The sequence below is a fragment of the Mycotypha africana genome, assembly GCF_025528875.1.
Source record: "Mycotypha africana strain NRRL 2978 chromosome Unknown BDF20scaffold_1, whole genome shotgun sequence".
In the NCBI taxonomy this organism is placed as follows: domain Eukaryota; kingdom Fungi; phylum Mucoromycota; class Mucoromycetes; order Mucorales; family Mycotyphaceae; genus Mycotypha; species Mycotypha africana.
In genome coordinates, this window is record NW_026515725.1 from 1,168,372 (window position 1) to 1,193,770 (window position 25,399).

General features: G+C 37.6%; 10 protein-coding genes across 10 annotated transcripts; 5 read left to right on the forward strand and 5 right to left on the reverse strand.

Annotated features, from left to right (window-relative positions):
• Positions 1-20: 20 nt before the first annotated feature.
• Positions 21-3,615, reverse strand: BDF20DRAFT_812962 (RNA helicase-domain-containing protein; the record flags this gene model as incomplete). Its single annotated transcript, XM_053076844.1, has 3 exons — positions 21-2,898; positions 2,975-3,270; positions 3,331-3,615. The coding sequence occupies 3 exons, from the start codon at positions 3,613-3,615 to the stop codon at positions 21-23; spliced, it is 3,459 nt and encodes a 1,152-aa protein (XP_052940451.1).
• Positions 3,616-3,803: 188 nt separating this feature from the next.
• Positions 3,804-4,324, reverse strand: BDF20DRAFT_843235 (uncharacterized protein). Its single transcript, XM_053079554.1, has one exon. It carries the CDS (start codon positions 4,142-4,144, stop codon positions 3,911-3,913), a length of 234 nt encoding a protein of 77 aa, XP_052940452.1. The 5' UTR covers positions 4,145-4,324; the 3' UTR covers positions 3,804-3,910.
• Positions 4,325-4,705: 381 nt separating this feature from the next.
• Positions 4,706-6,156, forward strand: BDF20DRAFT_843236 (uncharacterized protein). The gene is made up of 5 exons (XM_053079555.1): positions 4,706-4,751; positions 4,825-5,021; positions 5,091-5,147; positions 5,233-5,384; positions 5,470-6,156. Exons 2-5 carry the CDS (start codon positions 4,889-4,891, stop codon positions 6,019-6,021), a joined length of 894 nt encoding a protein of 297 aa, XP_052940453.1. The 5' UTR covers positions 4,706-4,751; positions 4,825-4,888; the 3' UTR covers positions 6,022-6,156.
• Positions 6,157-7,583, reverse strand: BDF20DRAFT_843240 (uncharacterized protein). Its single transcript, XM_053079556.1, has 5 exons — positions 7,110-7,583; positions 6,749-7,029; positions 6,572-6,671; positions 6,290-6,478; positions 6,157-6,225 (listed from the first exon to the last, which is right to left on the reverse strand). Exons 1-4 carry the CDS (start codon positions 7,470-7,472, stop codon positions 6,290-6,292), a joined length of 933 nt encoding a protein of 310 aa, XP_052940454.1. The 5' UTR covers positions 7,473-7,583; the 3' UTR covers positions 6,157-6,225.
• Positions 7,584-8,940: 1,357 nt separating this feature from the next.
• Positions 8,941-10,265, forward strand: BDF20DRAFT_29511 (uncharacterized protein). The gene is made up of 3 exons (XM_053075125.1): positions 8,941-9,570; positions 9,634-9,687; positions 9,750-10,265. The coding sequence occupies exons 1-3, from the start codon at positions 9,094-9,096 to the stop codon at positions 10,119-10,121; spliced, it is 903 nt and encodes a 300-aa protein (XP_052940455.1). The 5' UTR covers positions 8,941-9,093; the 3' UTR covers positions 10,122-10,265.
• Positions 10,266-10,409: 144 nt separating this feature from the next.
• On the forward strand, positions 10,410-10,936 carry BDF20DRAFT_909013 (uncharacterized protein; the record flags this gene model as incomplete). Its single annotated transcript, XM_053083540.1, has 3 exons — positions 10,410-10,426; positions 10,490-10,784; positions 10,850-10,936. The coding sequence occupies 3 exons, from the start codon at positions 10,410-10,412 to the stop codon at positions 10,934-10,936; spliced, it is 399 nt and encodes a 132-aa protein (XP_052940456.1).
• Positions 10,937-15,607: 4,671 nt separating this feature from the next.
• BDF20DRAFT_29693 (hemolysin-III related-domain-containing protein) lies at positions 15,608-17,448 on the forward strand. Its single transcript, XM_053075135.1, has 2 exons — positions 15,608-16,346; positions 16,434-17,448. The coding sequence occupies exons 1-2, from the start codon at positions 15,690-15,692 to the stop codon at positions 17,220-17,222; spliced, it is 1,446 nt and encodes a 481-aa protein (XP_052940457.1). The 5' UTR covers positions 15,608-15,689; the 3' UTR covers positions 17,223-17,448.
• Positions 17,449-17,622: 174 nt separating this feature from the next.
• BDF20DRAFT_843256 (transcription initiation factor IID, 18kD subunit-domain-containing protein) lies at positions 17,623-19,314 on the reverse strand (the record flags this gene model as incomplete). The annotated part of the gene is made up of 3 exons (XM_053079557.1): positions 19,016-19,314; positions 18,815-18,937; positions 17,623-18,711 (listed from the first exon to the last, which is right to left on the reverse strand). Coding segments are annotated over exons 1-3 (1,189 nt in total), but the record flags the coding sequence as incomplete, so codon positions are not given.
• On the reverse strand, positions 19,225-21,795 carry BDF20DRAFT_843260 (uncharacterized protein). Its single transcript, XM_053079558.1, has 2 exons — positions 20,073-21,795; positions 19,225-20,006 (listed from the first exon to the last, which is right to left on the reverse strand). The coding sequence occupies exons 1-2, from the start codon at positions 21,337-21,339 to the stop codon at positions 19,294-19,296; spliced, it is 1,980 nt and encodes a 659-aa protein (XP_052940459.1). The 5' UTR covers positions 21,340-21,795; the 3' UTR covers positions 19,225-19,293.
• A 518-nt stretch (positions 21,796-22,313) lies between these two features.
• BDF20DRAFT_831265 (uncharacterized protein) lies at positions 22,314-25,213 on the forward strand (the record flags this gene model as incomplete). The annotated part of the gene is made up of 4 exons (XM_053078429.1): positions 22,314-22,353; positions 22,414-22,462; positions 22,538-23,607; positions 23,757-25,213. 4 exons carry the CDS (start codon positions 22,314-22,316, stop codon positions 25,211-25,213), a joined length of 2,616 nt encoding a protein of 871 aa, XP_052940460.1.
• Positions 25,214-25,399: the final 186 nt, after the last annotated feature.

A 25,399-nucleotide genomic window follows, 5' to 3' on the forward strand; every position in this document is an offset into this window, starting at 1 on the left:
AAGGGAGTCTCCTTTAACGCTTAAAATTGTGTGAAGGATTGACTGGATTGACTTTTAAAATCAAAGTCTTGTTGTGTTAAATTGGTCACTGGGGCAGTTGTGTCCTGAGACTTGTAATCTTCAAAGTTATATTGTAAAAGACTATCTTGACTCATCATCATCATCTTATTCGCTGTATTAGCGTTATTTTTGTTACTGCTACCGCTACCACTACCGTTCTGTAATTGTTGTTGTTGACTTGCTAATTCATTCATCATGCGCAATCTGTCACTTTGAGAAAGAGCCAAACCAATTGAAGTTTGACTGCTGTAAAAATTGGTGCTTTGTTGGCTCATATTATTCTGTGATTGCCAGGTCATAGCATGATTACCAAAAGTGGATGAACCAGGTATATACCGATGCTGTTGTTGTTGAATTTGCGATTGTTGAGTATTTTGTGTGCTGTCACTTTGCTGCTGCTGGGCCCTTTTACGGTTAAATACACTAGATTGAGATAGATCTTGTGTAAAAGGCCCGCTGGCGGAAGGGATGAAAGGAATACTAAATTGAGAACTAGGTAAAGATGCAATATCAGAGGGAATATAACCCACAGGATCATGTGTTTGCATGAAATCCATTCCATAGTAGCCTTTGTTCAACATATCACCAGGAGCGCCTGCACCTACACCACCACGACGATTTTCACTAGCGAGAGGGGGTCTTGCGAATGCTTCACGAGCATCGATTTGATGAGCTAAACCCTGTCTAAACTTATCATCCTTGCGATATGATTTTCTGGGCCGATTAAATTGAATCATCGACACACGAAGATTATTCAAAGCACCATCCACCAAACATCCCTTTTCCTTATAGTGTACCAACAAATGATGCCATAAAGGATGACGAGAAAGGATTTTAGGATTACCCAGAATGACAACACCATAACGAGCACGGGTCAAAGCCACGTTCAAACGACGTGGGTCGCTCAAGAAACCAATACCTTGATGTTCATTAGAACGTACACAACTGAGAATAATATAGTCCTTTTCACGGCCTTGGAAAGCATCCACACTAGCCACTTCAATTTCTTTATACAAATCTTTGCGCATGGATCCATTAAATTGCATATATTGAACAATATAGGAACGCTGACCTTCATAAGGCGTCACAACGCCAATTTGAGAGGGCAAAATACCAGACTTCATGAAACGCGTAACAATCTTCTCACAATTTGAAGCTTCTGTTCTATTTAAGTAGGAAGTACCTGATGTCGAAATTTCTTCGTTGCCCAAATTGACATAGAACATCATAGGAGTTTCAGGTACGGGCCAAGGGAAATCGACGTCTTTACGGATACGTTCTTGAGTAGTAATACCGTTTTGTAAAGTACCTTCGTAGAACATGTTACTGGGAAATTCAGACAAGCAAGGATGCATACGATACTGGACTTGCAAACGAATAGGTCGGATACCCAAGATAACCAGTCTTTCAAAAAGAGATTGACAAAGACCAGCCCTCGCGGCCTTTTTATTCATAATAACAGGACCCAATTGCTGATGATCACCCACCAAGACTGCTTGCTTGCAACCCAACACCAAGGGTATCATACATTCAGGCTCTGAAGCTTGCGTAGCTTCATCAATCAAGACAGTTCGGAAGCGTAACTTGGCAATACGGGGATCACCAGCACCAACACTAGTACAACAAATGACATCAGCATTGGATAAGATCTCTTTTTCACAAGCCCGTTTGAGAGATTTATATTTTCTTTCATCTGAGGCACTGAGTTCACCCTGGTCACGTTTGAGTTGAATCAGCTTTTGTAATTCAATATTGGTATCGTTATTCTGCACTTGCTCATGAAGGGTAAGGAAAGAAACAGGAGAGTCGAGTTCTTCACGAGACTTGGCAGTAATACGCACAACCTTGAGACCTGTCTGATGAATCTTTTCCGCTAATTGATCCACTGCAACGTTTGAAGGAGCACACACAAGAACTTGACCAGGATTCATCTTTGCTAAATGATAAACTATAGAAGCCGAGGTTACTGTTTTACCGGTACCAGGAGGACCTTGGATCAAACTGAGGGGTTTTTGAAGTACAGATTTAACGGCATATACTTGAGAATGATTGAGTTCTGGAAGATGAGGAGCAGAGAAACGTTTGGGCATTTGTGTCTTGAGTAACTGAGGTTCGACGTCATGTCCTAGAAGACGATGATAGATATAGCCACTCACACTCGTCTCATCCACAGCAAATGTTTTCATGGCTGACTGCATACGGTCGAAGGAGGTTGATTTCCAAACAAAGTCCACAGAAAAGTTATGAGTGCATTCGGTAGGTGGATTTCCAACACGCGAAAGTTCAAGAGCCACCTCATCGCTGACATTATTGGGAATTTTAATGACATGGCCTGTGCCGCTCCAAGGTTCATGCAATTCTCCGCGATAACGTAAACGCAGTTCATCACCCACTGCCAACTTGATTTCGCCAAGTTCGAGCTTAGGGAAATAGAACCAAGCAATATTCTTTTGATTGAGACCAATATCCCAGCGTACAACGATATCGTCACAAGTTTGAGATTCTTTCAACTTTTTATCGTATTCAGCTTCCATCATGACAAGAGGACCAAAAATATTCTGATATTGGTAAGCATCCTCATATCTCAGCAGAACAGGATGCGGCTCGTCATCCACACCGGGCTTTTCTAGATCTTCAAGAGTAGCTTCACCGTTATCCTTCCATAACTCTTCTAGTTTATTAATTTGAACAGAAGTGATTTGACGTGCACGGAGTTGTTCCTGATCTGAAGGAATTTTGACTAGCCAAGTCAAGAAACAACGATCATCGATTAAAGGCATCCATTGAGATGTGTCCCAGTTCATATCTTTGGAATAAGGTACGGCAGCACAAGGTTGTCTATATGAATAATATCCATGTCGTTGGTAAAAATGTATACCTATTTTTCATCAAAAGCCGATGACAAACACATTACCTGCAGATTAAGACTACTACGGTATCACTTTTGGCCGGTATAAAGCCCAACAGGAAAACATTCCTACAACCACAATTATAGCATTCCAATACAGTATCGCCAAGAGGAGAATCAGGATGTAAACTGACTTCTTTATGCTTTGCGCGTACTAAATGGTTGATAATATGCGAGCTGGAAGTATTACCACGGGAGTTACAAAACCAGCGATGGCAAGTAACACATTTGACCACAGAAGCGGGTGAGTGTATACCACAGTATTTACAAGCATGAGGGGGCAAATCCTTTTCTTGTTCCTTCTCCATTTCAAATTCATTGCCATCGAGCTGTTGAATTTGTTGCTGTTGCTGCTGTTGTACACTTAAAAGTTCACTGAACTCATCGTTAGGTGTGATGTCGTCTTCAATGAAGTGGAGGTCATTGCTAGTACTGTCATTCTTTAAATTATTATTGTTTAAAGATAGAGAGGCTAAAGAAAGATCTGAACTCAAGTCATCATCGTTCTGAAAGTAAAGCTTTTGATGATCTTTTTGTAATTGCGTTTGTGTGAAATCACTGTTAAAGTCATACTGCGACGATTGCGTGTCTGCTGAATATTCCAAATATGTGAAATCGTCTTGAGATGCTCCTTCAAAGTGATCCATTTGCTAAATTCTACAATAATATTGCCAGTAGAAAAGAGCAATTTAGATATAGCAAAAGGGAAAAAGAAGGAAGCGAAGGGTAAAATTGAAGAAAAGAAAAATTAAAAACCGCTGACCCTCACAGGAGCGAAAAAAAAAATAAAACTGAAAAATTGAAGCTATGTTAAAATTTCGTCCAATATATCCTACGAAGACATATACACTCAACAACAAGAAGTGTGAAGTAGCAAATCTTTGCTCTTGCTTCAAAGATAGTTCTGTTTATTTCTACGTTCAAAACAATAGTATGACTAAACTAATGATACCCGGATTTACAAATTGGGAGTATTTTTGACGTTGGTATAATTCCGTAGCAATTACTGAGCCAATGATTGAAATCGACTGCAGCTAAAACAAAAAGGATTGTAGAGAGAGAAGCGTACAAAATATTCTTCTGTAAAGACAATGCGAGCGAGCAGAGAAGGGTAATGATGCATAGTTTTTGTTGGCTCAAGAAAATCATTGACCACGCTAAGTTGTTTAGCAACATTACTACAACCTTCTACCAAAAAATCTAAGACGTTGGGTATCTTAGAAGATTTGTGAGTAACAGCAAATGAACTCTGACGTTTCGTCTCGACTTGAATTGAATCTCAGACGAAGTTCAATATCCATGCCATCTACCATTGATTGGCTTTTCGTTGATTCCTGATCGATAGTACAGTTCAACGACTATAGCCGCTTTGTAGCTGCGAAAAACTATCCAACTGAAGATGTTGTGCTTTACTTTGACATAAGCTCCATCAAATATGAATTATTATTGTCACGCTTCGAAGCTATATATTTCTGGGACTCTTTTGTTGTGTACTTTTTTACCTAATTATGATCTTGTGGCTCTGAGATACTCATTGCTATGTAGCAGACGTAAAATCAAAGCTAGAATATGGTCTTTGATAACGTTTATTAGACGTAAGACCGAAAACATTGACCCTTGAAACAAACGACATTGACTACAGTCAATTAGTTTAACTACATATCTTATATAGTTCGCCGTACAATGTTAATGTTATTTCTTCTTTCTTTAAACATGCGAGTAATAGCTCAATCAACATGAAAAGTATATCGTAAAATCACGTGTGTCTGCATTTAAGGAAAGTGTAAGTTTACTCTTTCGAAGCATTATTCGTCGGGGGTTAAAATACACATCACTGACAGATACAATTTCCCCAGTTGTGTCCCTGGCTGCCAAATTTAACATTTACTGTGTATTTACCTTTGTTCCCCCTTGCATATAATGTCCTCTTTCCGATTGATCAACTCGCGATGCTGCTCAGTTTCAAAAACATGGAACTTGGTTAGACAAAGAGCTATTCACACAACTTCAACAGTTCGTGCAGTTGCTCATCAAGAAGAAGCTGCAGCTCAGCGTAGGTACAACCATGATACTTCTTATTGCTAGAGCGAACACTTAAGAGCTGACTTGTTAAGCTGAATAGGAGCTGAACGTACAATGACTCGGTTTTGGAAAAAAGCTGGTATCAAAGAAGAAAATGGTAAAAAAAAAGGCCCAAATTGCACAGCATTGAATTGTAGATGACAATTTTCTCTGACGAGCCTTTTCAAATCATATATTCACAGATACTGTGACAGTAGTTTTAGATCATCGTAATCTACGTACCCCCAGTAAGAATATTGTGAAATTCCCAGCTAAGCAAAGGAATCTGGCTTTATTGACAGCCGCTGAATGGGATGCTCAGACCCAAAATTTGAAAGCGCACAGTTTACCTCTGGTAAATAACAACAATATACGTGAATAATGATTTAATGAATGGCAAGCTTACACAACGACCTTTGTTCATATTCTTTCTCCACCAGACTTCAGTCATTGCCAGAGCCATGGACGGATTAGATCCTTCGTACGCTGACAGTGAAAACATCAATGATCACCCTGACAAAATCCGTCCTGCTGTTGTTGACAAACTTCTTACTTATTTGGATGGCGATTCTGTATGCTACCATGAAACATTCCCCGAAATCATCACACAACTTCAAGATAAATATTACAAACCTATTCTAGAATGGACAGGAAAGACGTTTGATGTGAAGATCAATATAACAACAGGATTATTCTCCGTTCAACAACCAGAAGACACCAAGAAGAAGTTGAGAGCTATTGTCGAGTCAATGGATCCCCTTGAGTTGGCTGCGTTTGAAAAGGCCGTTATGAGCTCAAAGAGTTTTCTGATAGGTTTGGCGTTGGTGAGAAGAGGTATCACAGTAGAACAAGCAGCGAGAGCAGCACATGTTGAAATGAATGCACAAATGGACAGATGGGGAGAAGTGGAAGATAGTCATGACGTGGAACGCGAATACATACGACAAACCCTAGGGTCTGTAGCTATTGCATTGATGCACAAGAGATATTAAAGAAAAGAGATGAATTCTTTATATATATTCTATTTATGATAAAAAAAAAGCACATATAGCAGCTTCTCGAAATTTCGTAATATCATTATGCTTTTCCAAACGCTGGTTAGCGTGTATTCCAATATATCAAACATTCAGTAAAAATAATAAGGGGTTTTCATTCCCGTGTTGCTATTGTTTAGATTACTTCAATGTGATTGTGTACTATTTTTCGATTATCGAGTGAGAAAAAGCCTTGAAAAAAAACTCTTGCAGAATGGATGGTTACTTAAAACAGGCTTGGTCTACGATTTGAACATAACAGCGCCATAATGTCTGACATAGTAACGACACTAATCACTTTTTTATCTTCTAGAATCCACACACGGTGTGTGTCTGTTTTTATCATGATGTTCATGATATCCTTCAATGTGGAATTGGACGAGGTGACTGAGGGTGTGAGATAATCAGATGTAAACTATTACCAATGGTATATGTGAAGGTTAGCAGTAGTATGGTAGATTATAATTTATATGTCCACTACATCAAGCTAAAAAGCGCAATGCTATACCTTAATATACTCTTTGCAAGATAACGTCATTTGACCAATATTCTCCAGATTGGCTGCTGGTAAATCCTCAACGCACAGATCTCCTATGAACTCTCCTTGTCTGGATACAATATGGATGAGGGTAAAGTCATTGGTTATTCAGAAAGGGCAGTATAAAGGGGATTTGATTATACATACTCGTTGACTACTGGAACACCACTTAGATTTTTCTCAGCCATGAAACGATAAACATGCAATGCTGTCTCTGATTCTTTGGCTGTGATAAGTTTCTGTTGTTTCTGAATCATTAAAGGCATATCACGTACAGGACAATTGAGGTCAAGTAGACCTGAAACTGAATCTGGATGCCTGACAATATGTTGGATAATATCTGTTTGCGACAAAATCCATGGCTCATCATTGGTATCGAAATTCATAACAAGCGCTCTATGTGTTCCTGAAGCAAAAGAACGTAATGCCTTTCAAAGCGGCACCATGTTATTTATTTTTGTTTTGTTTCCTCCTTGTTTATTGTCTTTGTTTTTCAAATGGCCCTTACTTCGATAAGCTTATCTTTACGATCGAGCTTATGAATACGATAGCTTTCTCTATCGCTATCCAGTCCTAACACCAATTCAATAGGATCATCCAGCTTTTTCAAATTTTCTTTCTGAATGGTAGTATCATGGCATTTGCTGTCGTTGACGAGGTATAACAAGATATCAAACAAGTTGACGATGCTCATGATATCTGTACAGTTTTGATGGGAAAACACAGGCAAGGAGGTGATTTTATTCCGATGCATTTTCATTAAAGCTGTTCGAATAGAGACAGTGGGGCTGGCAGCAATTAAAGTAGGCTTGCTCTTAGCCAAACTTAAATCAATGGGTCGAAGCTCTGTTATCAAGTTTTTCGATGACATTTGTAGAGAAGAGTTGCCTTTCCGTATTATGAGTATGCCAGAACTATACGCGTTGTAATTATCAAAACTATAAAAAAATGATGAAAAAGAAGGGATGACAAGAGGTAGAAGAGAGAGAATACCGTCACAGAAACGGGAATAGGTTTGAGTTTCGCTTTCAATGCATGAAAAATAAAGTTCGGTTCGTATTCCGCATTATTGTATCTTTTGTTGGCATTCCCACATCTTCAAGATTCATAATCGTGACAAGCCAGCTTAATTATGGTAGCAGTATTGCTTAAGCTTTATTTCTGTCAAAACATGACATTTACAATTTGCTCAGGTTCTATTATCTTACGACATGTACATAATGCAGGAGAAAGTTGAAAGAAAGCATATCTTGATATGAAAAGTGCCCATTATTGAATACATCTACGACCGATGTCTATACAATTGTTCCCACAGTTAAGAGTTAGTATAAGCCGTTTATAAGTTTTCGTGCTGTCATCTTTTTTTACTACCGGTACGATGTTGTTTTTTTCAATCTTGGAATGCTTTCCATCATGCTACTGCTGACATTAGAATCGGACTTTATAGCCGTTTGTGGAGCAAAGCGTTTGCGTTTCTGAGTCCAACGTTTCGTCGTGTAGAAAGATCAGTCTTTCTGTTTGATAGAATAGCTCAACAAAAGCGACATGATAGGCATATTTGCATCAACGTAAAAGAAAATATAGTGATTTGCATTAAGAATCAAAGTTTTTCTTAAACAGAAACTATCTTGACGAAAATAAGCAATGTATTTCCAATGGCTCCTATGTTAAACCCAAGTCAAAAATGACATCTACTGTAATTTGCTGTGGTTACTCTTTTATATTCCAGGCACTCAACACTTTTGGCATTCTGACCTTGAAATACTTCCTTCTGTATAAAAAATTAGAATCTCTTCTACAAAAAAGAGAGCATTTATAAACCAAGTATAAACCGTTAATCAATATATACATAATCATAGTGAACTTATGTATCATTCTTCTGCCTTGTACAAATATGTCAGCAATTAACTTGGTAATGTAGAGCCGCCATCAAAACATTATATCAACTACATAACTTCAGTAGTATTCCGGTTTCTTCGCCCCTTTTTCAATTCCTTTAGAACAAAAATTAACAGCCAAAATCGCTCAAAGATAACAAGTTGTGGTATTTCCATACCTCCTATAATATATAAAGACGAATTAGACACACTTTCAAGCATTTGACTCGTTATTATGATCATAGAATCATAATAACACTTGTACACGTCATCTTGTCTTTCTGAAGATGCGCATACATAATGCTGCATTCCTACTGGTTAAGAACGAGTATTTAGCTCCTTTTTTTTGGTATCTCTTTCCTTTCCTTCTTTCTTTTGTTGTCAATACAAACATCCAATTCGCTATGAACGCTTCCCTCTCTGATTTTCAGTGTATAATAAAAGGACTAAAGGAGACTCATTTCACCTTACAGTTTATATCAAAGTTATAAGTCGCGTTCACTAAACATAAAACAACTACAAACATCACACAAGTAACAGTGTAAAAGTGTCCAACACAGCAATAGCTGCCAACATGTCAAGCGTATTAAAGCCTCTTTTTTATTCTTTAGCATAATGAATAACCAAAACTCTACATCAAAGTCAGAAAAACAGAAAAGGCCCAGTTTACATTCATTAAGAGGAGACTACGCTATTCCAGAGCCAGTCAAGAAGAAATTTGGGCTTGATACATTATTGAAGACCAATGCAGGCTCTTGGACGAATCCAGGGGCCCTGATTGATGCATACTTTATGAACTGTTTAACTTGGGAACCTTCATCCAGAAAGTTTTTTGAAGCGCTATCGATTGGTTTGCAGAAATTTGGTAGCAGTGGTTCTGAAACTCTCAAAGCAAGGAAATATGCTCTGGAGGTATCGACTTTTATTAATTCTGCAGCCGTCATCAACAAAAGCAAAGTATATTATCAGCTAATGGCAGCCAAAGCAGAAGCAGAAAGGCAAGAGATTCTTGCTAAACTTCATGGTGAAGCCGCTGGTGCTGCCTTTGCTAGCGTGGGAGCAAACAAGCTGAGAAAAAGAGCCTTGGATCAAGTAAATTCTTGTATGCACTACGAATCGGCCACTCATAATAGTTAATCATATTTATGGTTTTAGCTTTTTGCTGATGAAGAAAGTGAGAATGACGTGCCTCTAGATGAAGCTTTGATTGTAAGTTTTTCAGAGCTTGTTAAGGAAGAAAAACTCCTTTGATTAATTTTTACTTGGCACAGACCACACCGAAAAAGACCAAGGAGACATCGTTTGTGATTAATAAGGGTGGACATTCGTATCAGCTGTACACACCGACGAAAGAGTTCTTCTGTTCACCTCAAAAACCAATCATTGAGCACACTGATAGGCTCACTTGCTCCCAGTACTTTGATTTACGTTTGAGCACAGATACAGTCAGTAAATGCAGTGACGGTCTGGAGAAAGAATATCAGGATCATGTTAGAGAAATGAGAGTCAATAGCTCATTGATATCGGTTTCGAGCGACAATTATGTCCAATTCAACAAGCAACTCTATGACGTTGATATGTCCAACTTTTCTCAGGAGATCTTTCATATTGATCAGAGGCATATACACCACCGCCGCCAATAGCACCTTTATTGCTTTCTTAAAGCAATTTTACAACAACCTATGCATTTGTTGGAATGATCCTCAAGATTATCAACAAGGTGGCGAGAGAACCCTTTTTTCTGAAGTTTTTTTACAACAATTTAAGCTCTTCGCCAAGATGACAAAGCTACTCTACTTCAAATGGATCGAAAAGAAAATGAATAATGCAGATCATATATGGCTTGCTAAAAAAAAATTGTAAATAAAGAGGTACAATTAAAGCTACTCGATGGCACTGGAATTTTGAAGAAAAACGGTGTCAATTTCTTCATGATAGAATCATCTGGGTAAGTTGATAATAATGTAGAAGTAGTTACATTGTAGTATTGACATGCATTAAATGTATTTAGTGTTGGAGATGATCTTTATACGCATATCTTGGAGGATACGGTCAAAAACCTCAAACATGGTTCCGATTCCCTCGCAAGCATCTTGTGTGATTACCAATACTGTGATGTCAATACCATCAAGAAGCTCGTTGTTCTCACCTGTCATATCATTAACAACAAGCTCACAATCGTGAAGTACTCCCCCGGCTTTTCATCTAAGTGGGTTGCAGTTGAGGTCCGGTCATGCAAAATTCCATTAGCATACGAAAATAGAAAGGACGTGATCAAGCTTTACGAAGTTTTCGCCTACATTTATGTAAGTAAAGCAATTATGAATGTATATTTAATTACATTTCTGATTTTATTTTACATTTGCTTCAGTCGACGCTTATTGAACAGGTGAAAATTCATGACACATTGACAGTGTCGTATTTGAGGGTAGATGATATACAAATATTAAAGATATAATTCACTTTATGAAGGATAAAGATGAATTATACAATATTGCAAACCAGAAATAATTCAAAACTACATAAACTCTTATATATGAGTACCGTGAATTAAGTGTTGTGTTTAGTTGACAGCATCATATGAGATGTGGAGAACTCGTATACAAATTATACAAGATTCTCACACCTCATTACTGCTGAAATTATACAAAGTAGAGTAGGAAACGAATATAGAATAAGTGATGATTCTTATACGAGATTAGCTACCTCGTATAAGGCTGAACAGGTTGTCATTTAGCATATATCGTTTACTTATTTTACTGTAATACGTTACTATATGACATAGGATATATAGTAGAATTAATATATGGACATGCAGGATATATTGATTCAACACCAAGGTATAATAGGTTATAAGTACTATTCTCTGCCTTCAGCATAAAGAATGATTACAAGATAATAGTTTGTGATCATCCTTTACAATAACTGTTTACTCAACTCAAACACCACGCGCCGGGAAAATAAGTTAATTGCATGATCACTAGATCAAGCCATGGATACGTTTACAAGTCCACCCGCTCCGGGTAGATGCGTAATCTTCTCAAGGGAGAATTCTATTCTTTTACGGTTCAGAAGACGTACGTCTTCTTTGAGTAGAATAACTCAGCTGTCAGTTTCTAGGTTCCGCAATATGAAGATATTTAAATTTTTGCAGTAGATATTTTTCTTCTCTTTGAACTTAACTTGATTCAAAATAAAGACCTACTAGTTTGATCTCGTTAAGCTTTTTACTGTTTTTAATTAAGTGCTATTTAACTCTTAAGTTGTCAAATACCACAGACAGATCAAAGACTTGGCTTCACAATAGTTAAAGAAGAAGACATGGTCCGAAATTGTCAACATTTTTTTTAATGCCGACGAATAAAATTGATCAACTTTATCTTTGCTAAGCATAACCACCATTGCATTGTATTCAATTGCCATTTGTATTTTATTATTTGAATAAGTAATGGATGAAAAAAAAAAAAATCTAAGGAATCGAATAAAATAAGTTTACTACTAAAACAATAATGACATACATTTGTAAAGGAGAAGACAGTAATAAGTGGGGTTAGGGCAGAAAAGTAGAAGAAAGCAGACAGGTTAGATACGTACTCAAGATAAAGGAAACCTACCTGCAAATAAATCATAGCTTTGATACTGTAAAATGCTTTCCATTAAAGTAATCTGTCTTCTTTATCATTATAAACGTTGATTCAATCGTAAGCAGAGAAAAGGAACAAAAAAGAAAAAAAAAAAAAAGAAAAAAAAAACCTAAAAATGATTGTACAGGCTAACTTCATTATTCACTTGAAACAAGTTCCTCTTGAGAAATAAAATAGTGGGCCATTGATATGCATTTGAAAGCGATTAAGAGCGAAACATTCAGCTGATGTAAAGGCGCATGAATATAAACTTGCGGACATAATGACGACGTATAGCATACAGTTCTTATACTCTTGGAGATCTTATAGCAGCAGAACACCGAGATTACTATGATATCACTCATTTGCAAATTTATACAGCAATTAAAGCTTTGATTAAAGCAATGTTCGTTGGTTCACAAAGCAGGGCCGTGATAATAAATATTGTTATCAATGTGATAATGGTTCAGCTACCTAAGAGTCACTCATTATAACGCTATATACGTCCAAAATACCTCAGATGAAATGCGGATTGACTATTTCACTAAGATTCAACTAGTTAATTTCGAGAAACACAACATCATATGCTTACTAGAACCACTCGTAAAACGTCAATCTTACATTAATTCTTAAGGCAAAAAATAAATTGAATGACCTCACCCTGACTTTACAGTTTGATACCTGCTGGATCATTTGTAACTTCTTATACTCGAAAGAGATAAAACAGAAGCAATTTTTGAAAATATACGCGCTTTTTCGGCAAACTTGTGCATGTGGCAGCAATTATGACAAAAAATAAATCAGAGTGGTTAAGTAATAATCAAAGGAAAAAATGAAACCGCCAATATCTTATAAACTGAAAGTTCATCAGCTAATTTTGTCCTTTCCATCGAGCAATACAATTTGCCAGGAACAATTCGCTTGGTAAGGCCCTTCGCGTCGAAGACAAAATCCCGAGAAGCGCCCTTAGTACCGCTAACTGCAGCCTTTGCTTTTTAACCAACTTCGGAGATGTTGCAACAATCCTTGAATTTTTTATTTGCTTTGAACAGCCTACTTGTACCTGAATAGTAGGAAAATCATCTATCAAAACAACAACAAATTTTCCACCTTTCTTTTTCTGCTAGATGGCTAATTAACACCGGCGTTAGGGTCAGTACTTGTAAATTATGGAGTTGTGACAAAGCCGTAGTACCGTTGGATCACTGACAGTTGAGAAATCAGCACTGTTGACATCTTACAGCCCAGCAATGGTAGCTAAAGTGTCATTGAGTCTCTTTGATCCTTTTATTATACACTGAAAATCAAAGAGGGAAGCGCTCAACGGAAATGGAATGTTCGCATTTACAATACTTTTCCCTTAAATTCTGAGCCGGTAAGAAGGCCTTAATGATATGAGGCTATAGACAGTAAAAAAAAAAGACATATACAGCAACTATACAGGTGCTATTATTAAGCATTATACATAATGACATGTTCTATATGAGATGTGACCTGAACCCTACTATTATAGGGTATAATATACAACAAGTTGAGCTAGTTCATCTAAAACTATTCTTGTGCTCGACAGAAGAATGCCTTCCAGTGTTTCTATATAAAAGTAGGCTGACCACTGTAATTGATTTAAACACAAACAACACATAAAGTATAACTTAAAATTTTGCTTCGCCTCTAAATCTGCTTGATAAGTTCTTAGACACCGTCTGGTAAGTTCTGTTCGTTTCTATAACACTATGTTCTTCACTAATAGTACTTGATAAAGGACACTTTGTGCAATCCGGAACTTGTCACGAATGCCATAGGATCAGGTTTGACGGTTTCACACATGTCATAAATCTTTTAAAGATGATCTGAAAACATCAAACGCTGACGAGGAAAGACCTAAAATTAGTTCTTTTCATCCTATTTTCCATTAATTTCAGCAACAGCGATTTGAATCAATAGGATGCTGTTTGATTCGAACTTTGTCCTTATAAAACTAAATTCAGCCGTCTTTCACTCAAAAAATAAAATATAGTGTATTCAAAAGCCCATCATTCAAGTCAGTTTATATTCGAGAGTCGAAAAGACTCGATTCGAGATTGAAACGTTCGACGCGTTGTACAAGCGTCTTCTACAATTTTTACAGAACACTAAGTCCATTTTTTGGCAATGTTGATGGTTATTTTAAAGTCGAACGATACCTCTTTAGTATATAGATTTTGATCTTTGAGAGTTCAGGCACTTTTGAAAGATATATGTCTAATGCATGAGATTTTAATTACACTCTGTCGACGGACATAGTTATGAATTTGTGTCTATATGCCTTGAGGTTTTTTACTACCAGCTTCTTCCATGTATATCCTTCTTCACGTTCGACATGATCTATCTATAATTCGATATATCAGATTGTAGTCAATGTTTTCAGTTTTTATCGTTTACATCGATGACTTGATTAGTATTATTGCTAAAATTATTCTATTCTATATAGCGTATATCAGGATATTTTTCAAAAAAACACTTTATATGTTTCTCTGATTGCATTTGTTTAAGTATCATTATAGTTGTTAAGTCTTAACTTTTCTATCTCAGACAAGTTATTCTGAAGTAATGAATCTCGCCTTACTGCTGCAATTCTTTATAAGAGAGTTATTGAATCAATGTCATAAAGACATAGTGTTACATTCCCGTATCCTTGACTACCAACTTCTGGAATTTGGTAGTTTACCCACATAAGGCATGAACTTTCCTTGTTGGGGTGCCTAATGCATTTATTGTATCACTGATAAACTTCAGGAGGTACAACTGATGTCAATTTTTCTTATTGATACAATGTTCTTTCTGGGCAAATGGCTACGTACAAGTTTATTACGCAAAATTAAACAATGACGTGCAAATCAATTGGAAAAACACGAAAGTTGCCTTATCTATTTCCATTTCTATCTTACGTAACTTTTCTATTGTTTTTCGACACATAAAACCTGAATAAAGTAATTTTAGAGCTCAAACAATGGGGACAGAAAACAGTAGATCCGCCCAATCAGAAAAATTTTTATTAAAACAAAAAGAAAAAAAAGGGGAATAACCACAAGATTCGGTAATAATTATGTATGCAATGAACTCTTATTGTCTGACTGCCACTGAAAGTGCACTTACAGATGTACGTCAAAAGATGGATCGTGCTTTTCGGCCCGTCTTTTATCGAAACCAAAAACGCTACTGACAATCATTTGGGAAGGACTTCTTTGAAATCTGAGTATAATCTAAAAAATACAAGTGCTCTCTATTTTAATTCGACTGGTTTCGTTATTTTTTTTTTTGACAATTTTCTACATTCTCAATTTCTACTTCCCTTCCCTTCCCTCTTAAACATTTGTCTGACTTCTTTGTGTACACAATTATTAACAGCAACAGACAGCTGATTTCTTACAATAGACGAAAATAGACGTTATCAGATTATACTTCCTTAACGCCAACTCAGTCGAAAAGTCCCAGTAACGGCTCTCCCAATATACTTACATATAATATACATATATTTATTACCAAACAAGCGACAACTCATTATACCTATCAATCTGCCTTTTCCACCATATTCGATTTAACGACGCAATGGAAAACTTATTGACGATACAACCAAAATCTGTACTTCGCTTCGATGAAAATGTTGATCTGGACGATTTCTTCCGTGATACACTTGAACCTCTCATGAAAAAGTTTAGATATCGATTTTCTCAATTTGAAAATCGATACGTCAAAAGTGAACGCTTTCAAAATTACAAAGCCGAAAAAATCAAGAAAGCCCATCTTCTATTAGAGCACCTAAATATCAAATGGGAAGAACGCCGGCAAAAAACTTTAGAGGCGAGGCGTAAGGTCCTCCAAGAATTGGATGTAAAACTGCCGGCAGACCAACTACAGCAACAGCAACAGAACAGCTTCAAGTTCATAACACCGCCTGATCTTGTCAACGACTTGATTGAACTGTCTAAAAGATATCATGAGTTGGACGAGTCAGCCTTTAAAAATAATGGTGAGATGATTGATAATACCATTGATGCATTCATGTTAAAAATGGAAGAATTAGACAAAAAGATCTCAGACGCCCTTAGCGTGGCCGATAAGATGCGCGAATGTGTTGAGGGCAAAATCAGTCAAGTGGCAGGTGTTGCTAACGAACATATTGATAAATTAAAATATGCTATGCAGCATGGTTCGAAACGTCTCTTGATGTATGATGAATTACCCGAACCCTGGCAAAGCAATCAGGTACTGTTTACATCTGTCTATGTGTGTATAAATGTGGGATGTGTAATGTTGTACTAACACCTTTTTTTTATATTTCGGCATTATTAGTATATCCGCACAGGTTATCGGTTTTTAGACTCTGCTGCTGATTGTTGGTATTCACTTTTTTATGTTCACAACGAAAGTGGCAATATCTGGTCTCATCTCTTGGGTTTTTTGACACTTTTTTCTATTGGCATTTACTCTCTATTCTTCTCTGATGTGTTGACAAGTATTCCTATTCAAGACCGTCTTGTCTTTTGTGTTTTTTTCTTGGCAGCGTGCAAATGCCTCATGTGCTCCACTGTGTGGCATACCTTAAACGGCATCAACAATCTCAAAACGTATCAACGTGTCGCGTGCCTTGACTACGTCGGTATTTCCGTACTTATTTGCGCAAGTATTGCTCTTTGTGAATATTATGGCTTCTATTGTGATGATCGTGTACGTCAAATATATATGACCGCTACATTAGGTCTTGCTATTCTTGGCATCTCTATGCCTTTTCAGTCATGGTTTGATCGCCATGAATTGCGTTGGTTACGTATTGGCTTTTTCGTCGCTTTAGCTTGCTCAGGGGCCATCATCATTGTTCATCTCTCAATAATACGTGGTGCTTGGGTGACATTTTATTGGCTTGCCCCTGTGTTCAAGTCCTGTCTTTGTTACATTGTTGGTGTTTCATTCTACGCTAAACAATTTCCTGAAAGTGTATGGCCCGGAAAATTTGATCATTTTGGCCATTCTCATCAGTTATGGCATATCTTTGTCTGTGGAGGTATTTGGTATCATTATCGAGCCGCTTTGCAATTTGCTTCTCAACGTGGTGTTTTCGGTGACTGCCAGTTAACGTATTGATAAAGAATATAAGAGCGTCTTAAAATTGGTAATACATTAGATTTTAAAAGAATCTGATATCTTCGCAATAGAAAGTTTCTACATTTTATCTCTATACATATACATATACATATATATATCCCTTTCTAATTCAGCACGTCTGCATGTTCTTTGTCCAACTTTAAGATACACAATACAAGTTTAGATATTTCCTTTCACCATTAGAACACGATTACATCGCTTCCCTGCTCATATAACGCTTATTTACGCCACCGTTTATCTCTTCGTCTCTCTCATTAACATAATATTTTAATTGATTCCCTATAGGATCTCGAATGTTGATGTAGTTCAATATCACATTTTTAAATCTACCATACTGTTACATGTATATCAAAAAGTTTAAATTCTTAAAATAAATAATGTTAAGGGTAATTTATTCCTTAGAAAAAATGAACACAAATGGTGCAGAGGGCTAAATCAGTGATATACGTGTTCTAACCAGACCACCTCTAAAGTTCTTGGCTGGTTGAGGAACTTGCTGGAGTCTCCTAAATGCTTCCAAGATATGTTCAGCTGATAACGGTGTTTGTTCAGTAGGCGGTAATGCAAAAAGACCTCTATTATCCAACTGCGGTGACTGTGGGGAATCCAGATTATCTTCATAACTATCGACTATTTCTCGATTTAGCTCAGTTGATGATGACGAGGATGAGACCGTGGATGTTTGGGTTGATAATTGTGCGGACGTTCCAGCATCACCATCAGAAGTTACTGTAATTGCCGGTGCGGGGGTTGTCGTCGAGGTAATATTCTCCTCCATCTCATCTCGTTTTCTCTTTTTCTGTGAACTTGTACTAGCCCCTAATCCTACATGCTGCTCTTCTTCTTTCTTTCCTTCTGCCACCATTAAATCTCTCTTGATCTTAATCGCTGTAGTTGTCAATTTTGAGACCATCTCATACGTCAAAAACCCTAAACTATCCACTATATCATCGTTAGGTTTCACCTCAACATACGCACTCATATTGGACCAATCCCGAAACCGTTTGCTTTTGCGATAAGTGAAAGAAGCTTGGCGACACTCTGAGTAGTGTACATACTCTTCGCGTGTCATGGCTCTCGTAACTTCGTCCGCTTCTTTTAAACGCTGAATTGAATCATTGTATGCTTCTATTTCATCCTCATCCTCGGACTCTTCATCTATGGTAGTAGTACCAGCTGTCCCTCCACTACTGTTTATCGTCTTGACAATTACATCTGTAAATTGGTTTACAAGTTCCCATGGTAATTTGATGATACTACGGTGAATTTTACCCGTATTCGTCTCCTCCACTACGTCTTCTACTTGATCACCAGAGGCATCTTTAGCATTTTTTCGTACGTCCTTCCAACTAAGAAACGAACGTAAACGATTTACTTTCGCACGATCATGCCGCATAAGGAAGATAAGATCCTCGGCACTTAGGTAGCGAGAGTTCCGCCGATTAGCTTGAGCAGCAGCTTGAATGATCTGTTGTTTATAAAACATTACGTGCATGTGTTTTTAAATGAACAAATCAACTAGAAGTAATAGTTTCTCTATAATGCTGTATTCAATACTGTTGAGTACTTACAATTTCTATCACTTGTGAGCGTACAATATCCTCAACTAGCAGTGTCGATTCTTGTAACGGATCGGATACTTCGCCAAAGACAAACATCATTTGTTGAATCTCGCTTTGGAAACGATATCTAGGCTGTCAATAAACAAAGTATTCAAATGGCTGATGTTCAGTAAAACAGCCATAATAAGTGCAGAAGAGGAGCATTAATACCTTTTTTACTTCTTGCTGATGCTGTTGAGCCATGGTACTTAATTAGTATGTGCGTACTATTCCACTAAGATAATTTAGACAAAAATCATACATGAACATTGACCTGCCAGATCAGTGAAAACAGTACATGCAAAAAAAAACTCTCGGCCAAACTAAATTCCGCCACTCGCAGCTCCTGTTTTATCAACTATCAGTACGAAACGACGAAGTTCTGCTTTTATGTAAATTTCTTACATTTATTTCGTGATACTTAATGATATATATATTAGCTAATGTGATTAAATAGAATTCACAGTGTCAGCTGTAACAGCAGTGGTAGCAGCTTCTGCAGAGCCTACAGGTAGTGCTGTAGGTACATGGGGAGGAACTATCGCAGTAGCCGATTCAGCAGCGTTATTTATAGCTGGGGCTACTATCTTGGCTTGTATTTTATCTACGATGTTCGCTGCTTCCACAAGGCCGAATTCGGTTTTGATTGCATCAAAGCTCTGATTCTCTTTATCTGATAACTTTTTGTTCTGTTCAACGTAATCATTCTTTCTTTCTAGCGTTTGTTGGACAACCTTCCAAGCACCACGTGTTAAATAATTTGATTTTTCTTCAATTATCTCTTTCAAGTTATTGACTGTTTGTGCGTTTGACGCTTCATTCTTATCATGCTTAACCTCCTCTTCATCGTCCTCTTCACTAGACAGAAAATCCCACAAACTTTTCAAATAGGCTTCTCCGCGATCATCACCAAAAATAGGATAAATGTAGGAAGCATCCAAGGCTGTATAAAAAGCTCCAGGTGGTTGTGTTCCAAGGGTAGTAAAGGGCCCATAGTCACTGAACTGTGCAGGACGGACAAAATGTTTGTTTAAATGGAATTCATCTGCAGAATGCTTGTTTAAGAAAAATGCGGAAGGCAAGGCAGCAGGATTTGGGTAAGTCATTTCGGGCAGGTCATGGAAAGGGTTCTCTAGAGGTACCAGCGTAGCAGGATCAGGTACTAATGATAATTAAGAAATATTAGTTTACTAATAGCTGTAGATAGTAAATTTCGCTTTCGGCTTACCTCCTCCAACTGTATGCACCGATCCATCTGGTCCGTAAATAACGCCTGCATCTGCAGCTTTCTTCTTTTTCTTTTTGTAAGGTATCGAAGCTCCACCAATACCTCCCGAAAGAGATTGTATCGGTGTCATAGCGCGTGAATTCGACAGGTCTACACTCGACTCTCTAATTTCAGAACCTTGTCTGCTTTGTTTGCGTAAAGTGGGTATCGTAGAATCAATACTCATGATATCTACATCTTCATCTCTATTATTTAAAGAATCTTTACGGCCGCTAAAAGAAATGGATAGCTTTCTATTATCTGAAGCTGCTATGCCACCCAACATAAAAGACGTATCATCCAGGGTTGAAAAGTTGGAAGGTGTAGATACAGGTGATGAGCTAGTAAATGGTTGTTGTGCTTCCGCTTCTTGTTGAGCAGCAATAAGTTCTGCATGAAGCCTATCTTCTTCAATTTGCTTATCAGCACGATCAATCAATCTTAACCCAACATCGTAAATTTTATCTGCACTCTTCCAATAAATAGTGTCTACAGCATTGTAAGTCTTTGCATTCGTTATAATCAACTTGAAATCAAGACGAAATCCATCTACGGAATCACCATATTCTCCATTTTCAATTTTCTTACGCATGGTAGAAAAGTCCATTGGATGTTTGATAATTTTCAAGTAATCTGGAACGTATTTAGGGTCGACAGGCTCCAAGAAGAAGCCATAAGCATCTCGTTTTTGTATGTTATCCAATAGCTTTAACAAGATAGCTTTTACGTCTTTTCTTTGTGGTCCATCTACATTATTGGATTTGGCAGCCATATGAGACATTGCAGCCTGAGCTGCAGCCTTAGCTTTGTTTGTCGGTCGACCTCTTTTTTTTGGCTTTTCTGTTGTACCATTTCCTTTTAAAGAAGACGAACGCCGTTGCTGATGCTGACTTTTAGGAGGTCTGCCAAGAGGTTTTTTTTGTTCAACAATGCGTTCCGCAGTTGTAACCGAAGAAGTAGAAACGAAACTGTTTTTACGTGATGCTTTCGATATTATTGTTGATGATCGTTTGGTATCGGTAGGATGATAATAGTTATCTGTTTCAGTTGTTTGGAGCTCATAATAGCGATCATTATCATTGTCATCGTCAATAAAGCTATCGTCGACTGATTCAACGTCTGAGAAGGAATCCGCTTCTACAGTTATGGAGGTTTTCCCTGATTGCTTTTGCTTATGCTGAGAAGCTTTTCTATTTCCACTGCTAAAGCTATGATTGCTTCTTGACATGGTCGAAAACCGACTGCTACGGTCAAATGAGAAACTGTCTGCATAATCTTCATCGTCGCCTCCGTTTGGGTCATCTTCATTATCAACCAAATGCTGGTGATCTTCCAATCTTGGTCGTTTATGGTGTTTGCTGTTCTTATGTTTCTTTTTATGTCTTTTTTTAGTTTTCCTTTCTTCCTCAGCTGTGGATGTTGATGCTGCTGCTACTGCTGCTGAGCGACTAGAAGTCGAAGAAACAGATGCCGAAGGGTATGGGTTTAATTTGAGTTTTAGTTTAATCGTAGGTTTTTTGGTCACTGGCTTTTGTTGTTCCTCGTCAGAATAACGTGAAGAAGAATATGGCATTTTTTAAACTTGTCTCTTTTTGTTCAGATAATTGTCGTCACTGCTGTACACACTTTTTCCCTTCTACCTCCAGAAAACTCAAATAACGCAAAAAGATTTTTCTTTTGCTGTTGGTCGGAAACGGGGAATTGAAAAAAGAGTGTGTTAGACTGTGATTTTACACGTCATCCTGTCGGCATTTAAAAAGGAAAAGGTTGGTTTGCTCACTTCTGCACAGAAGTAATATGATGAAGCAAATCGTGCTTGAATCTATAGCTCCCTTTAAGACATTTCTACCTCGTATCAGCAACTTTCTTTCATTGCACTTGCAGGTATTTGCGTATATTCTTTTCAATTTTTGCTAATTTTCTATTTTATTACAAACTTTGCACTATCATCCAACATTTTCTTATCAGATCTTCCGAAATACAATTTTAGTTTAAAATTTGTTAGACAAATAGAAATTTATATTCAGATCACTTTCAGCATTTTTTAGAAACAATATTTTGGAAAGATAAAGTTGATTTGCCTCAAATTTATGAACTATTTACTAAAATTAATCTGATTCGCTTAGTGTCCATAAGGGCGAAAAGTTTGTGAAATATCCATTCTAAAGTTCCTCTACTCTATTTTACAAAATACATATCATCATGGTGATGGAGCGTAAGGGAAAGATAACTCCCTGCGAAGGTAAGAGTTCGCACATTGCATTATGCTCACAGCCTCTCTAACCTTATTTAACAAAAACAGGCTGTCGAGAAAGAAAGAAAAAATGCTCTGCGGGTCAGCCTTGCGAGAGGTAACAGAGCAATTATACAAATTCGGCATTTCATAATTTTGATTTGACCATTTCAATCATTAACGATCCACAAAGATGCATGCGTCTTGGAATCCAATGCTTCTACTTAAAGTCAGTAACACCACCACGAATAGATCGCTCCGATTCAGCACGTAGTCAAGAGTTACAACATCATGTTGAAGTACTCGATGATATATTGAGAAATATGGAAAGAGAACTGCATCTATTGAAAATTCCTTTGGTAGGACAAAATGAAAAAAACAATACGTGCATAATGTCAAACAGTATGCCGTCAATTGCTGATAAATTCCTCAATATTCGATCACCCCACGAAAAGAGCCGTAATATATCAAGTGATCTCTCTGCACCTTCATCAGCGTTGGTACCTACTAGAAAAACAACCACAGTGCAACCATCAGCGGCTACTTCATCCCCGAAGGCTGGAGTAGTAGAATCATCATCAGCATTCAGCAGCAATTGGCAAATAAAATTGAGGAAAGATGGTACTATCAGCATAACCACCGACATTCTAAACTATGCCAATTTATCAAAGCATCTGGAAGCACTCGGCATTTCTTCAACTGCGAAACTCACTACACCGCTCATTCGACAACCTACATTAGGCTCTTTGTCAGCAAGTGGTGGTTATTTACATCGCCGTGTATTGCCCAGTAGTCTCCGTAAAGGCAATTTCAAAGCGATTTTATCATGTATAAAGGATTTAGACGAAAAAGAGCAGCAAAAAATGCGGCAATTAGCAACTACAACCACTGTAAATGCAGCTTCTTCATCGACTTTATCGTTTGGGACTGGCAATATAACTTCCCTTTTACCACCAACAGCAAGTCTACCCTTAACTAGTAGTAATTACTCCCCGCCTACTATAGCAGCGACCACAACCTCAGACATACGTAACACTGCTGTTTCCAACACCATTATCAATGTTACCGCACCTCCCATCGTCGCGGAAATACCTGATATTGTTTCCCGGCTTGTAAATGCTTACTTTACGTGTCAATTCTTCAACCGTGTCATCTGCCACCAAAAGACCTTTTACGATCTATTTATACGCAACAAACAGTCCAACGAAATTAATTCTTCGCTGGTTCCTTGTTCGATTGCTGCAGCTGTTTTGACTATGCATTGTAAGCACGTTCGAAATCTTGTCCCTTACCATCAACAAATGTCTTTGGGCGAGTATCTCTTTAACAGAGTGCGGCATATGATTGCTCTTCGTTTCGATGAGCCTTCGTTAGAAACATTTATATCATATATATTCATGGCAAAATATAAGGTCAATCTGCTACGGCCTCAAGAGGCTCATATTTATTTGGACATTGCGATCCGAATACAACAAATTTTGGCTATAAAGTTCCGCCTGCCGAAATATCAACTACAGACTCATCCCCAAAGGATAGCAATTATCAGCATTGTACTACTGATCATACCCTCCAGACTACTTCTAACACTATCTTAGCTAATTTTGAACCTTATTTTAAAGCTGGTACCGATCTCAAGTTCAAAAAGGTTCTGAAAAAAACCGCCACCAACAAATACATTGGCGAATATGAAACCTTCAAGCGCCTTCATGCCGGCCTTCAAGACATTATTCAATTTATTCAGTTTATCAACAATCAACGTGGGGTTCCTGTTAAGTCCGCTCCCACTATTGGTGCACGGCAACAAGAAAATGTTCACACGTACCGACATCTCTATCTAAACTCTTACAGCCCTATTCCTTTACCTGACGAAAACAAGCAAACTATACGTGCTTTATTGATGGAATACTTTTTGGGTCGACTTTCCGCTATCGTATGCCCCTTTTTTAACCGTGTACGATGGGGTGAAGATGATAGGATCCCTCTCTCTTTTTTGATAAAGACAGAAGAGGATTTGACATATCTGTATCATCGTTTACCCCTGGATTATCAGTTGTCCCCATCAATTTTCGAAGATGGGATTAGTGATTTAGAATTTGCTACGAGGCTGAAAGAAGATGGAAGATGCGACATTGTGTCGGTAGCTATTGCTGAACGGTATTATCAATCCTTATTAGCTGTGCATGAACCGTTTTTACCGGTGATCAATCGAGTTTCATCATCGTTTCCGTCAAGTGATAATGTCGGCAAGAGCGCTGATGAGACTGCAAGTAGTATATCATTGTTGATTGGTGATGAGATACGACTTCAAAGAGAACAACAACAAAAGTTAAATCAATTAAGATCGAAGAAGCGGAGAAAAGGAACAAAATCATCAGATAATACTGCTACTTCGACAAAGAGTAGCAGCAAACATTTTTTCAGTGATAGTTCTGATGAAGAGCACGATAGTGAAGAAGAATTTGATCCCAATGCTGTGCTATCCATTCATGCACTCCGCGCCCAAAAAGTTTGTTTTAAATATGCTGTTACCATTGTACGGCTGTTAGACTACCGATGCAATATATTAGAATGCTGTGCAATATCGCGTCCTACATTACTCTCTGCTTGGGACTTTCTAATGCGCAACAGTTGTTTGGGTATGACAGACGAGCAACTGGTTGCATCCAATGTACATCAGTTCTTGTCAAAGGAAGAAATAGAAAAATCGAGAGATTATGCCCTTCGTTGTATTGAAATCCTACGACGAGGTTATCTGTTTAACAATGCTGAACGAGGCGTATGGGAACATTATGAAGAGTTAGAACGTCAGTTATTAATGGCCTTAGGAAGAAAAAAACCGCCCACAGCTACGTATTGGGAGCCTTTGTAAATATTTCACAATATATCGTATGCCTTGATTTTCTTTCTTCACCATTAATATCTTTAGTGATAAGTTCTGTAAATATAATCCTAACTAGTCTGTGTAATTGCAGTTGTACATATTGGTCATGCATAGAAATTTATTGAATACACTGTACAATAGTTTATATACATTATCTACATATTTTTAAGTAGT